A 14,902-nucleotide genomic window follows, 5' to 3' on the forward strand; every position below is an offset into this window, starting at 1 on the left:
TGCAGCACTTCCTGCCAATAAGCCAATTGTTAAGAGTTGTTAATTATTATAAAACATCCAGATCTGAAAGTGTGAAGTATGTTCCGTGGAACATAATGGTATCAAACCTTATACTTTACAATACTAAGACTAGCACGTTACCCATTTATCCATGCCTAGCCAAATATATTATTATCGCTGTTTTTCGTTTTTGATGAATTTCATCACTTTGTACACTGAAACCAGGTACGTGTTATAACAGAAAGATTTTAAATACCTGTTCTCTTGACGTGTGCAGAGAGGCCTGGCATGGCCAGGTGGTTAAGGAGTTCACTCGTAATTTGAGGGTCGTGGGTTCAAATCCCTGTCACACCAAATATGTTCGTCCTTTCATCCATGGAAGCGTTATTATGTGGTGATGACTAGTTGTTTTTACTCTAGTCTTATACTGCTAATTTAGGAACGGCTGATGCAGATAACCCTCGTGTAGCTTTGCGCGAAATTCAAAAATAAACAAACAAACCTATACAGAGATTGAGTACATTATAACTATTTTAAAAATTCTGGTGCCTTACCACGTCGTTAGAGGTCAGGTTGACACGTCTAGTCATGCTCTATATGACAATCATGCATCTTGAATAACCTGACAATATACTGTCCATAGTAAAAGACTCCGTCATAAGACTGTTATCTACAATTCACACCATTCCTCATCGAATTCTTTCCATAATGTGTATCGTGTACTAGTTAGATGAGTGTTTCCATCATCTCTTTAAGCCTTATTGCACAGAAATACGTACAAACTATATCGAGTGACTTCACCGGTAAGTTTTCAATTAGAATTGAGAATAACATGAATACAAATAAGTCGTAGTAGTAAGCTGTGTATTTGTAACTTGTGCCACTTTTCTTGCCTGGAACGTGTAAATGGTTTTTGCCATTATGGTTCGTGTTCAGAGATTCTAATCTACCACAATACTCTGCGTTTTTCTTTCCAAGTTAGAGATACAACTCCTTACAAATCTGTTTCTGAATGATTCTTATGCCTCAAGTTTTTGTTGATTCATATTTCTTTGATTTCCAATGCCTTTGTACAAGAGATATCCCCATCAGGAAATTATAAATTCCTTATCTGAGCAATGTTTATGATCTGAGTATACGAATATTTTAAGTTCTAAAGAAAATTTATTTTTAGCATAAAGGAGAGTATCGTTTTAAATCTTATTAAGAGCAACTGCAGTGTTCTGGAACAACAGGCCTATGAGTGTTGAAGAAAACCTTGAACAAAACCACAATCTTGCTCACTGTGCCGAATAGTGCAACGTAAAAACTCTTTATTATTTCTTTTAACTTATGTTGTGGCTTTTCACATAGCTGTTTCCATATAACTAGAAAATGAAACTAAATTTAACCCCATAGTAGCTAAAAGTGTAAAGATTTAAACTTTGGAATATCGAAATAAATTTACTGGAAGCAGAACCAATAGCAAATAACATGGAAAAATGAAAGATTATAATTAAGATATCTTACATCGACTTACACTTCCGTTTTGCTCTATACATCAGTTAAACAGATGTCATTCAAAATGCGGGAATTCCGAAGTAAGACGGTTACTGAAAGTGTGAAAATAACGCACCACCATTTGAACTTATCTAACAGATAAAGAGAAGTCAGTCAGATGTAAAGGTAACTTCAAATGTACTTGTTTAGTCCTCGTTAAGCCCGTCAGAGTTTTTCGGCTTTAGATTTTAGTTCCAAGAAAACATTAGACCCTTAAAGACCTGACCAAGTCTTAGTACGGATATAAACAAATATTTTATTTAGGCATTACAGTGTTGTCAAAAAATACAAATTAGGCCCCAAAAGACCCAAACCCAAACAGGTTCAGGGTCAATCACACTATGATCTATTTGGATGTTCAGATTTTCCTAAAATATCGATAAAATTGGCTAGATCTCTCTTGTAATTTATATTGTAATTAATCAAAGTGAATCTCCTACTAAAATATTTATTTATTCTTTGTGTCTTTAGTTTCTATAAATAAATGACTTATTTTCAAAATGTAGCATCTCAGAACGGTTAATGTTACGTCAATAACGCCTTTAATTATTTAGTCATAAATTTACTTTCATACACTTGAACATGATGACGTCACAAGGGTTATGTGACTGTTTTATACTATTTTCTGTTAAAAATAATATTTACAAAAAATGAAAACTTCGATAGATATTTGAGTCTTGTTAAAAAGAAACATACATTTGGGAATGTGATTTTATACAGTACTTGTTAATTTTGCACTGTTGACACAAATGCCACAAACATGTAGAAATGTATTTGTTTCTGACTTAGTCACAACGTATTTTGAACTTCAATGATACATGAGCAATCGTACATGTATAAAGTAATGTTTAATTATAATTTGGGCACTTCAGTTAGAAAATGCATTTTATATTCACACTAAGATCAAAAAGACTTATTGTTCTCTGTTTGAGGAACCAGATAATTTTAAGGCCTATCGATTTACGGCGTAAGTATAGCTGTTCTATTCCACTAACAATAGTTTGGAGTTTATTCAAGTAATCTGAAAAATGTATGTACCGAAAGTATGTGATTTTACAACTTTCCATGATTTTTCAGTTAATGTATAATTTTCATTTTTCATTTAGTAGTCTTAAACGTATAAGCATGTGTTTGTGTAGTTGTATAGATACAATCAAATTATTTTAAAAGTGAATATTATATACCAGCTCATAGCTCGTCAGAAACTACAAAATGAAAATACAACCACCCACACCATATAGTATGCCCTAACCTTGCATTTAATAACCAACTAAAATAAATTTTGCGAAAATAAGTTTGACCAACAAGGAAGTAGAAAAATTCAGTTGAGGCAACCAAACATTGGTAAATTCCTTTGCGAGCTAATCATAATTGAGATCATTCCTGGAATGAATAGAATGAATATTGATAAAAATCAGTGAGATTAAACACTTAAATATGTAAACAAGCTAAAGCATTTTGGTAACACTATGCTCCAACAGAGGCATTTATGTCAGGTTGCTCAATAACAAAGGTGTAGTCTGATATTGTTGTTCGTCAATGTATCGAAAATGTAAAATAAAATATACAGACAACAAAACTGTTGTTGATTTCTGATTTCAGAGCCTCAAGTGATTAAACAGGTTTATTTTATGTTTAAAATGTTGGTGATATAGCAGAAAATAGTTTATCTCAGAAACGATTTAAGTGTAAAACTGAATTGATATTTTTAGGTGATCCCAAACTTATAAGGTTTCACGGTACTTTCCCTCACGGCTTCCTCGCACACTTGTCACTAAACTCGTAATAGGAAAGCAGTAACCGAACTAATAATCAGTGATGTCGAGAAACCCACTTGTTGAGAAATTTATATGCAAAAACGGCTCGTTTGGGTTGAGAAAATATTTTACATAGAAGAGCGAACAACGTTTCGACCTTCCTCGGTCATCGTAAAACATGAAAACACAAATATTATGCAAGTCAGTGAACCGATTTGTTTTTGAATTTCGCACAAAGCTACTCAAGGGCTTATCTGCGCTAGCCGTCCCTAATTTAGCAGTGTAAGACTAGAGGGAAGGCAGCTAGTCATCACCACCCACCGCCAACTCTTGGGCTACTCTTTTACCAACGAATAGTGGGATTGACGGTCAATTTATAACGCTCTCACGGCTGAAAGGGCGAGCATGTTTGGCGCGACGGGATGCGAACCCGCGACCCTCAGATTACGACTCGCACGTCTTAACACGCTTGGCCATGCCGGGCCCGAGTGAACCGATTCTTTATCAATCACCAGCGTATAGCCCGTCAAAAATGACAGGCCAAGTGCTACCATACCCACCCCAACAACTAATACCAAAGTGTGGCCTTACCTCACATTTCATATCTAACAGAAATAAGTAAATTTTGTGAATCAAGCTTGGCCAACAAAGAGGCAGAAATGTGCAGTTGAGACAGTTAAACGTTAATAAATTCTTTCAAAATCAAAATTCAAGTCATTTATGACATGAATTAGTGGCATATTCACAGAATACTTATTGGTAAAAAATCGGATTAATAACTTCTAATATATAGAAAAACTATTGACGTTTTGTAACTGAATTATTTGTTTTGCAACAAAATTATCTATACTATCTGTGGTATACGCGTGTGACTACTTCGCAAGATGTAAAGATTTTCACAAAAATTGGTATGAGAGATCTTTAGTTCCATGCGAGGGTACATAAAAACTTTTAGCATTGTATTTTGCAATTATTATAGACGTTTTTGCATTTTTTTCACAATACATATAACGGAAGCAACTTTCATGTCTTGAGATTACCTTTCATAAATCGTGAATTACATAATTTTCGTCCAGAGAATGGATATTCCAGCTAGTAACGTAATATTAGTTTTTGTATAAAAAGTATAAAATAAAACGTAAAATCAGCAAAACTGGAAAAATATTTGATTTCTTAATTTAGAGTCTCCATTGATAAATAAATTTACATACGGATTAGTTTCTAAAAGATGGATGTTATTTACCAAGCTGTAAAAGTATATGATTATTTCAGTTAAGTTTTTGGATGCTGTGCTCATGGGCTTCTCTGCAATCAGGCTGTTGAAACGAGTGTTCGGAAATCGTTATATTTATACATTAGATTGATGACAGAAATAATACACTGTATTTTTGAAATGACATTAATACGACAGTGTTATTATACAATATAGAGCTATCATCAAGATACACGGTCGTCAGATGAAGCATGACCAAAAGTAGTTACATGGGCTATAACAATTTGATAACCCTTCAAAATCGTTATATTGCGAGAAATTTAGACCCCTGTAATTTATTACTGTTTTCCATAATAAATATGGCCAGGTGGTTAGAGCACTTGACTCGTAATCTGAGGGTCGCAGGTTCGAATCCCAGTGCCACCAAACATGCTCGCCCTTTCAGGCATGGGGACGTTATAATGTGACGGCCAATCCCACTATTTGTTAGTAAAAGAGTAGCCCAAGAGTTGGCAATGGGTGGTCACAACTAGCTGCCTTCCCTCTAGTCTTACACTGCAAAATAAGGGGCAGCTATCTCAGACAGCCCTCGTGTAGCTTTGCACAAAGTGTAAGAAAACCAACCAAACCCTATAATAAGAGTGGAATTCTGTGAACTTAGGAAACAAAATTGTTTCAGTTGCAATTAATCTCTGAATGAGTGACATTACTAAGTTGTAGGTATTGCAACTGTGATATATTCTAAAATACTTGTAAAATCAATTATATTTTTGTAATTTTCACTCCATTTGTTTTTTTGGAGGGATGGCAGAAATTCACGAAGAAATATTACAACTCAGCAGTAACTTTATAAACCATTAAATATTATTTTAAAACTTAATATTACTGTCTATAAATCCTAAGATAGCAAAGGGAGACTTCAATTATGGTAGTTTATGTGATGTTAACAGTAAAACTACTAATAAGTTTAATCACACTTTACTTTGGAAGATGTATTCTAGATTCTGTGAAGAAAGGTATGTAACAATATTTAAACTACAAACCATTCACAGATATGAGAATATCCCATTAACTCCAACAGGTACTATCAGTATATTTGTATGCATGCTGGTCTTTCTAGATTATTGAAATTTTAAATGCCTTAGTCATACAAGGTGTAGTACAGGGTACCTGTATAAACCTAATTGTTGTTAGGGTATTTTTTTTTTTAGATTTAAGACTTGGATTCCTGTTTTGCTGTCACTATGTGTAGTTTGTAAATCTACTCGTCAGTGCCATCAGCAAGGCTGAATTGAAATAACAAAGAATAATGCTAGTGAAAAAGCATGCTAATTAAGGTCTCTTGTTGAATTATGTGTACTTAGATATGCCCAAGAAAATATGTTGTTAATTTATTCTAATTGGTACAAAGTTTCAGCAAGAACCAATGATCAGTTTTCTTGTTACAAAACTACATTAGGGAACCTGTGCTCTGCTCACTCTGGGTATTAAAACATAATTTTTAAACATTACAAGCCCCTAGGCTCACTAAGGACGAACAAAACCACTGAATGTAAGATAATTTGTTTATCCACAAGATGAGACATGATATAAATATTTAAACATCTGGCAAACTAGTTTTGGTACTATAAAACAACAAAATATTTCAATGCTAAGTGTGTTTCTAACAATACATTAATTGTTTTAGGCTTGAGGCAGTATTGACACAGTAATACTTTAACATGGGACACAAAGATAATAAATGAGTGGTAATTTGTTTATTATTAATACTAATTACATGCAACAATGGGAAAATTTAGGTGATAATAAGAAACATTTGTTACAAATTAAGAAGAATCTAAAGGTACTCCTTTACATAAACGAAAGTGATAGATCTTAGAAATAACAGTATAATCACACCTGTTTACAGCTAATAATAAGCTGCTTATTTAAAAAAAAATACAGTTCTGACTTTAGCTGCTTGTACCTCAGTACATAAAATCTTGTACTTAAAAATAAATATTTCAAATAAAGGTTACATTCAAATTCTTGTTTCTGAACAAATAATAAAAAAAAGGGTAGTATTCTTTATATGAGATAATCTTAATGTAATCCCATTAAATATCTTTCATTAGTTTTGTGAATATGCAAATATTAAGCTTTAGATGAATTATAAAATGACTAATAAAACACCTTGGAATATTTTAAGGTTATACAAGATATCAGCATATTCTATTAACAGTTTGAAGCCTATCTCCAAGACACCTACATACAGATTTATCAAAATAATAATTGTCAGGGACAAATTTCTATTTCCTTTATCTGGATTATTTTATAAAATTTAGATGTTACTTATCCAGGTGCAATTGTAATTTATTCCTTTTTTACTAGTTTCATGTGCATGCAAAAATTTAGTTTTAGGTGACTTTTAAGTACTGATGAAACTTACATTATTCTCCAATTATCAACAATAAAGATCTAATAAAACCGTTTTTTTTTTTCAACTGTATAACCATGAGACATCACATAATTTAACTGCCTAACACAAGATCACTTTTAAACCAAAAAAAATGGGTAAGAGAAGGAGAAACATTATAATATTAATTTTTCAAAACTTCAAGAATTATTATTTACTGTAAATTTTTTTTACAGGAACTTTTACTTCACAAAAAGTTATATTCATAAAATAACCAACAAATCAAATATCCAGAGTTTCCAGGAAAGGTAATATAAATCAAACAAAGAAGTAATCCCATTGATATTCAAACAATAATTAAAGCATAATACAACTTAGAACATGGTTATATGCATATGCACAACTATATAAAATTAAAATGTGCAATTATCTTTAGTTAAGACAGAAATTTACAAAACAGAACATCTTTTAATTATGGTTAATTTCTTTTGTTTATAAAGTACAAAAATAAAACCTAGGAAAAAATAATTTAAATTTAGTTTACAAGCTACTAAAAAAAAAAAGAAGTTACTATATGTGGCTAATAAACATATTTTATTTAATACACATATAAAATTACTTCCTTCCTTGAAGCTCATAATTATTTAACACTATTTGCTTGAAATTATTCACTCTCACAAAACTCTTGTGTTTATGAAGGAAAAAAAAAATTACTTTTAGATGTTGTTTTAAGTCTTAAACTTCTAGAATGTACCAGTATATAATATTTAACTTTTTCATAAGTATGTTCATTACAATGACACATATTTTTCCAATTTTACAGAACAAATACATGTACATTCCCAATTTAAGGTAAAAAGTTAAATAATTTCCTATCATTGGTGGGTATAGTACTTGTAGGTTATGATTATATACAAAATTAAACAATTCTTTTAAGCACTTCTCCTTAAATAAATTCACATATTTATAAAAACTGATTAGCCATAGAAATGTGAGTTGTAGAAACATAGCCCAAGTAAACATGTTAAAACATTAGAAAAATATGTTATCATTTCCTAGTGCTACCTTATGATTATAGTAGAGCTTTATGTCTAATGAATTTTATTACACTAATACACATTGTATAACTTTAGTAAATATTTGAAAATGAGTAAGTTTTGAATTTTTAAAAAAATGTCAGTAAAAGAAAAACTGAAATCAATTTAAAAAAGCTGCTCCAGTCTCCCTGGATTTTTAGGAACAAAACTCTGACAAAAATACAATGTCAAATGCAGATTTGTTTGTTTTCTCATGTCACAAAAACCCTCATAATTTTCCTTAACTTTTACATTCTAGATGTTTTAATTTCCAGCAATTCTGCATATGACTAATTTTGTTTCACAAAAAGTTACAAATAAATCTAAATGTCCAATTTCAGTTTACAAAAAATCAATACTGATACAAAAATTAAAAATAGTCAACTCTTCTCAGATCAACGGTTTTCTATTTTAACTTCTTCACTTTACTGCCAGAAAGAAGTCTTGAATGTTATGTCCAAAGAAAATATTACATTTATTTATAAATTGAAAAAAATGTGTTCAAAAACAGAAAAATATAAAGATAAATCACATCTATATGAAGATAGTATTTTCAATTTTATAAGCTCTTAATAAATTTGTGCCTGTGTTTGTGAGACATTTTAATGAAACACCCTAAGTTCTACAGTTATAATTCATGTCTAGGTGGGCTAACTTTGCCTAAAATGAATGTAAATGCATTTTTAACAATTACTTGAAATACTAAAACTTACATTATCATGCAAAGCAAAGGCTCTGACTGAGAAAAAGGTCTAAAACTACTACTGAGTGAAATGTTTTACAATACTACTTAGATTCTGTCTGGAAGCAAATTCATTATAAGCCATACAATGTAACCTTGTAGGTTTGATTTTTTTTCTTAATCAACAAAATAAGAACTACAAACACCCACATTATTTTGTCACCTGAAATACTAAGATAACAACTTAATTGTACTAACACTGACTTTAAGTTTCCAAACTGTAGTAACTAACATCCTCTTAAAACAACCTACTAATAATGGAAATCATGCACAGCTTACATTTTTTTAAGTGATATTTTCATATCTTTATAACTTTGTCAAAGAAAATCTTTAAAATATAGTTTAAAATAATCAGTAATCTATTTTCTACAGATTTTTTACAAATTGACGTAGTAAAAATAAAAATATTTCAATGCTGTACCAATCACCCATGTTTCACATACAAGATGTAATTTAAAAATAATTCAAAATTAAACAATTATTGAAAAGTAAAATATATATATAATGTATGTATGTAGGAACAAGTACTTGATAATTTAGTGTTTATGATCAAATATTTTCTATCTTATCATAGTTAACACTTTGTGCCTTTTCAAAATCTTTAATTCCAAAGCCATAATTACATTAGTCCACTAAAAACTAATATTTTCATAAATGGGAACTTTGTCACTTAGTATAATTTGTTTTGCAAAAATCTATAATGCTAAGAAGTAGTTATGAGAAGCTAGAGGATTCATTATAATTTTACTAAGCCATTTCAGAGAGCAGAGATAACTATTCACTCTAGTGGCCATTGATGTCAGCATTGGAAGGTATGGAAGTAGTGTAAGTTGGTGTCTCTAACTCCTCATGTTTCTTAGACCTGTTAGCAGAGCGTTGAAGCTGGAGTTTATAGTGGTTGATGATGTCTTGATCTGCTGGACAGGACTGGGTGAACGCATCCAATTGGTACATGTGGTACATGTATCGCCACAGGTTGGTTAATTCTTCAGGAAGGTCAAAGTCAGAGAAGTATTTTCCTAAAGCCAACAAAATGACCAGAGATTAGTATAATAAACCTAATCAAATATCCTACAACACCACAATTATGGCTAACATTTGTTAAGTAAACTTTTCATTCACTAATATGGTATTGGTTCCTGCATGCATTATTATTGTTCATCTCAAAATTATTCAATGATTGTTTTAATGTTACAATCAATCAACAACACCTTATGTCCAAGAGACCATGATTAAAATAACATACAAACTTAGTGAGGACTTTACAAAAAAAACTTGTTAATACAGTATTTCTCAGCCAGATGGCTCCCATGTCTGGGCTTTATATTATAGGATACAGTAACATGAGTGCATGTGCATCACATCATTGTAACTTCTGTACTGTTAGCCATGCATAACTGATAGGTCAATATAATAAAAATAATATATATATAAAAATGTATAATGTTATGAGACTTAAGCAATTTAGTCTAAACATGTATTTTCTTGTCATATGCAGTCATTCTAGAACTAAAAAGGTATAATTTATATTCATTTCATAATTCTATATGATTGTTACAAGACTGGTCAAATTTATTGAAACCATATAGAGATTTGTTAGTGAAAATAACATGATATAAAGTTTTTTTTCTGGAGAAACATTTGATAAAACTACCTGGACATAATACAGATTTCGCACGTGAAATTTGAACATTTTTTTTGGACAAAAGTATTTTTAACCTTAAAATGAAAATTACTTTGCATTCAGATAGGCAACATGCAAAAATGAAAAAGGCACGAGAAAAACACTATTTAACAAACATCAAGACTTGATAAAAAAAATCTGATATTTTGAATATGAATCTTATAATATTTACCGATAAACTGCCAAGTTTCATGAACATATGCTTACTCATTTTAAACTTAGCATGAAAATTCTAACAAGCACAAAATGGTTACAAGGTTAGCCCCAGGGACCAACCCCATATTGAAAGTTATACACATAGTAAAATTTTTGGTAGATAAAGTATAGGTACTTAATAATAGATCCTAATTCACTTAAAAACAACACAAACAGAAACAAAAGTAAAATCACTCACCTGCTACTCTAATGTGTTGTAAACGAGGCATCAACTCACAATCAAAGCAACACATGGTGTCACCAGTGAGGAAACGTCCTTGCCGAGTGCCAAGATGGGAATTGATATTTGAAAGTTGGTTTAAAAGGGCTCGTTTTGTCGCTTCCCCTTCTCGTGTTAGAACTAGCTTAAATTTCTAAAAAACAAATATAAATGAAACATTTTGAGCATCATGGGAAACATTTTATGTATCTTTTGAAAAGTCACACTAGTCTCAGTAACTTAAATCATAACATAAATAAGTGTTCCACAATGCTAAAAGCACATCTATAACAACTTTTTTTATTATTACTTACAACATTTCAGGCAGTGTGTTTGTGTTTTTCTTATAGCAAAGCCACATAGGCTATCTGCTGAGCCCACCGAGGGGAATTGAACCCCTGATTTTAGCATTGTAAATCCGTAGACATACCACTGTACTAGCGGGGGGCACATTTCAGGCAGAAGCCCTTCATTAGACAGTATAAATAAACTTGTTACATTTAAACTGTTATGTCCTCACAGCTTTTTACAGACACCTTATTTGTAAGAAAATGATTGAAATAGCCTCAACTTTGTTTTTATTCAATAAACAATTTATAGCTGGAGTTATTATAAGATTTGTTTATATGATACATGAAATATATATCAACTGAAAAAATCAAACAAGTTTTATACATTATTTTAAAAAGCCTATACAATTTGAAGAACCTTGGCTTAAAGTGAGACTTGCATGAGCTGCATTCAGACTACAATTATGAGTGATATTAACTAAAACTGAACATACATAAAAAAATAGCCCCAAGATTACATAACTACACAAATTAAATGTTGACCCCACATCTGTCCTTGGAATCAAGTGATAAACTGGATACAGATGGGACCTGCTCTTTACAGCCATACTTTAATGGATGGAAACAAGGATTTCAGTTAGTCTGAATACAATTATCCACAATCCTCACACTGAACATAAGTGATTAGAAACTATCAACATTATTTTGGCTTAAAACAGACATCATATGACATTTAATCTGCTCTGAATATGGAATCTTAAATCTTTCTGGGTTGAAGAAGAAATGATGGAAACTTAATATTGTCAGAATGTGGAATTAAAACTCCTCGGCTTGTAGATGTTTATACTAAACTGAACAGGACCTTCAAAATCTTAGTACTAAGTAGACACGACTAAGACTTAAACACCTGTTGCTTACTTATGATATGTAATACAATTCCACCATGTAAGACATCTTTAATTTCCTATTACAAAAGGTAACAAAAACAAATTTTATACTAACGCTATACAAGTTTTCAATAACTGTAGCTGTCTCTTTGTCCTGAATGAATAGATTATATCCACCAGGAACATTCTTCATTATGTATCGTTCTATCTTATCATTTTCTAGTATTGACTGTCCGTTGTCAACAAGGATTGGTGGTGGAGTTGAATCAAAGTTTGAACGGAAGTCTGGTGGAGGTTTCAACATGTCAACAGTTGTTACCTTAGATAAAGAGAATATTACAAATATTAAGGCATTTAATTTTACATAAATATCATTATAAATAAATTACTCTTTATAATAATAAAACAGTAAGTACAGTCATGGAGACTGTGTGAATAGAAAACTAAAATATTTATACATTTGGTATGATGCCTTTTCCACACAATAAGGTTGGTTACTAACGGGCCATCAAATTATCACCTCTACTTATTATTAAAAATAACAATAAAAAGAAAGCTAACAGTCAAAAGTTAACTTATGAATTCTACTTCATAAAACAAAAAAAAAATACAAATTTATAAAACAAACATCACACAAAAACTAAAATCTATAATTTTTAAAATCCATTCAGTCAGTAGTTGTGTATCTGCAGTACAAGTAGTACTTTGGCCATAACAATTCAGCCACAAAACTTTTCACACAGTTCCAAACCATTTACAGAAACTCATTTACAAAAGTCTTATCCTAATAAAATGACATGATGTACATTACATATATTAAGCTAATTATTCTTATTAATTGTTTGCGTAAATACCCAAAATTTTCTTTGAATTGAATTCAAACATACTAAACATGATTGTATCCCACAATGTAGAATAAATATGATTTAAATACATTCAAGTTGTTTTCAAAAATATTTTACTGCACTGAAAATATATTTATGAAAAATTTCATCTCTCACAATTACAACAATTTCAAGTTGACTATCCTCTAATGTGTGAATTTACAATCTCTACTAGCCTTAAACTCCCAACCTAATTCCATACATATACCATGTAGCTCAGCTGAGTTTAAGCATGCAAACACACACTACAGTATGACACAAACCTATCCTATGCAGTTGAACAGTCTTTACTTCAAAGTAGGGCACAAAAAAACACCACCAGAAGTGGGGAAGATGTGCAGAAATTGTAAGTGAAAACAAGTATCTGTTGGAAATATATTTTCAGTGTAGAAAAATAACTTCTCGTACGATTACCTGCATCCTTTTATTGTTACATCTAGAATTACATAGAGTAAGTGGAGAGACCAATGTAACATTACCTGTATAAGCACTCTTCAAAAACATCTGAAGAGCACCCATGGAACATGCCACTTCTGTGTAGAGGCAGTACACATGGGAGGCTGCACATCTGGTGTTACTTTGCAATAAAAGGGCAAAACAAGTGATTTACCCCCTTAACCAAAAGAAAGAGGAATCTGAAGAGTGGCCAGGACCTGTCATACTGTAATTAGAAGGTCAGTTCCAGTCCAAACCAGTGGCACCATTCACCCCAGGTGTAAGAACAAGAATGGAAGCTTCCATTCCAAGAACCTAAGCCAACCTGTGCAAAAACCCTGGAACAATAAAACCTGAGAATGTACATCCAGACAATGTAAGGAAGGTGGAAATGCAACGTGGAGGGTCAATTCCAATTAAAAAAACAATCAACATTAGAAACGTAACAGAGTCCACTGTAGGAGGAAGTTCCCAGCCCATCCAAAGGTTAAGACTCATACTGGTTTGTCCAGCTCCATCCAAAACCAGTCACAAAAGAACAACCATCCATGCAACAGTTGAAAGGACATTTATCAGCCTGGGAAGCAAACTGCAAAATAGACAGAAATATGCAGTGCAGACTAGTTGCATCGGGAATAAAACATCAGACCCACAGCAGGATAATAGTCATACCTTCTACACAGGAAGAATACCACTACCCTACTCTGGACTGAGTGGATTTATGCACACTTAGGAGTATCTCCATAATCCATCACCCCAACATTTGGAAGTTGGGAACTAGTAAGGAGTCCTATGCTCCACAGAAAGAATAGTAGGAAGAAAGGCATTGGAAAGACTAGAGAAACACATCACTTACGAAAGTACAATGGATGACGATGAAACCCTAATTTGAAAGCAGACAATTCCCATTCATAATTCTGGCAATTCAAGAAATAATGAAGACAGATAGCAATCTCATTCTGCTTTATTCATGTTTATCCATGACTATATAGTCAAGTACAAATATATCTATGATGCAATATACTGCAAATAACCTACAGGCAGTGTTGTGGAACATTCCCTTTCAACTTCATGGATCTCATGACATATTTTGGATATCAGTATACCTAGATCACTTGCATCACTTGCCATACAGCAAGGTGGTAAAGGTGATAGAAATATAACGAGAACTGGGCAGATTTCAATGCATAAACAAATGGAACAAGAACCACAGAAAAGTGCTCTGTGCTACACATAACACTGTAAAATTTGTACCAGACACAGGAGATTATCCATATACTAATGGTTACTCCTACTTCAATCTGGAAAACACATTGAAAAATGTGAAAACAAGAGATGTCAGGGGCACCATATAGTTCATAAAGGTTGAAATGGACAGACCCTTGTCAAACAACCAGGTAAAACAAGTATATGAAGAAAGTAAGAACATTACACATGTAGATAGCCCCAAACCCCTTGCAAAAGACCAGAAAAACAAACTGTATGAAGCCAGAGTGTAAAAGTGAACAGATGAAGCATCCCTGAGTTAGACTGCCAAATGAGGGACCAGAAGAGAGGCAGAGGTAATGGAGGTTGTTTCTAGAAA

General features: G+C 32.1%; 1 protein-coding gene across 4 annotated transcripts in view; it reads right to left on the reverse strand.

The window, feature by feature from the left end:
• Nucleotides 1–6,251: 6,251 nt before the first annotated feature.
• Nucleotides 6,252–14,902, reverse strand: part of LOC143223629 (chloride intracellular channel Clic-like) — a 33,419-nt gene continuing 24,768 nt past the window's right edge. For all 4 annotated transcript variants that reach the window (XM_076451825.1, XM_076451826.1, XM_076451827.1 and 1 more), the window contains 3 exons: nt 12,114–12,317; nt 10,801–10,975; nt 6,252–9,741 (listed from right to left, as the gene is read on the reverse strand). In XM_076451825.1, coding sequence (XP_076307940.1) covers nt 9,506–9,741; nt 10,801–10,975; nt 12,114–12,317 — 615 coding nt within the window. In that variant the 3' untranslated portion in view covers nt 6,252–9,505. The remainder of the gene's footprint in view (nt 9,742–10,800; nt 10,976–12,113; nt 12,318–14,902) is intronic.

Source organism: Tachypleus tridentatus, chromosome 8 (assembly GCF_004210375.1).
Source record: "Tachypleus tridentatus isolate NWPU-2018 chromosome 8, ASM421037v1, whole genome shotgun sequence".
NCBI classification, from domain to species: domain Eukaryota; kingdom Metazoa; phylum Arthropoda; class Merostomata; order Xiphosura; family Limulidae; genus Tachypleus; species Tachypleus tridentatus.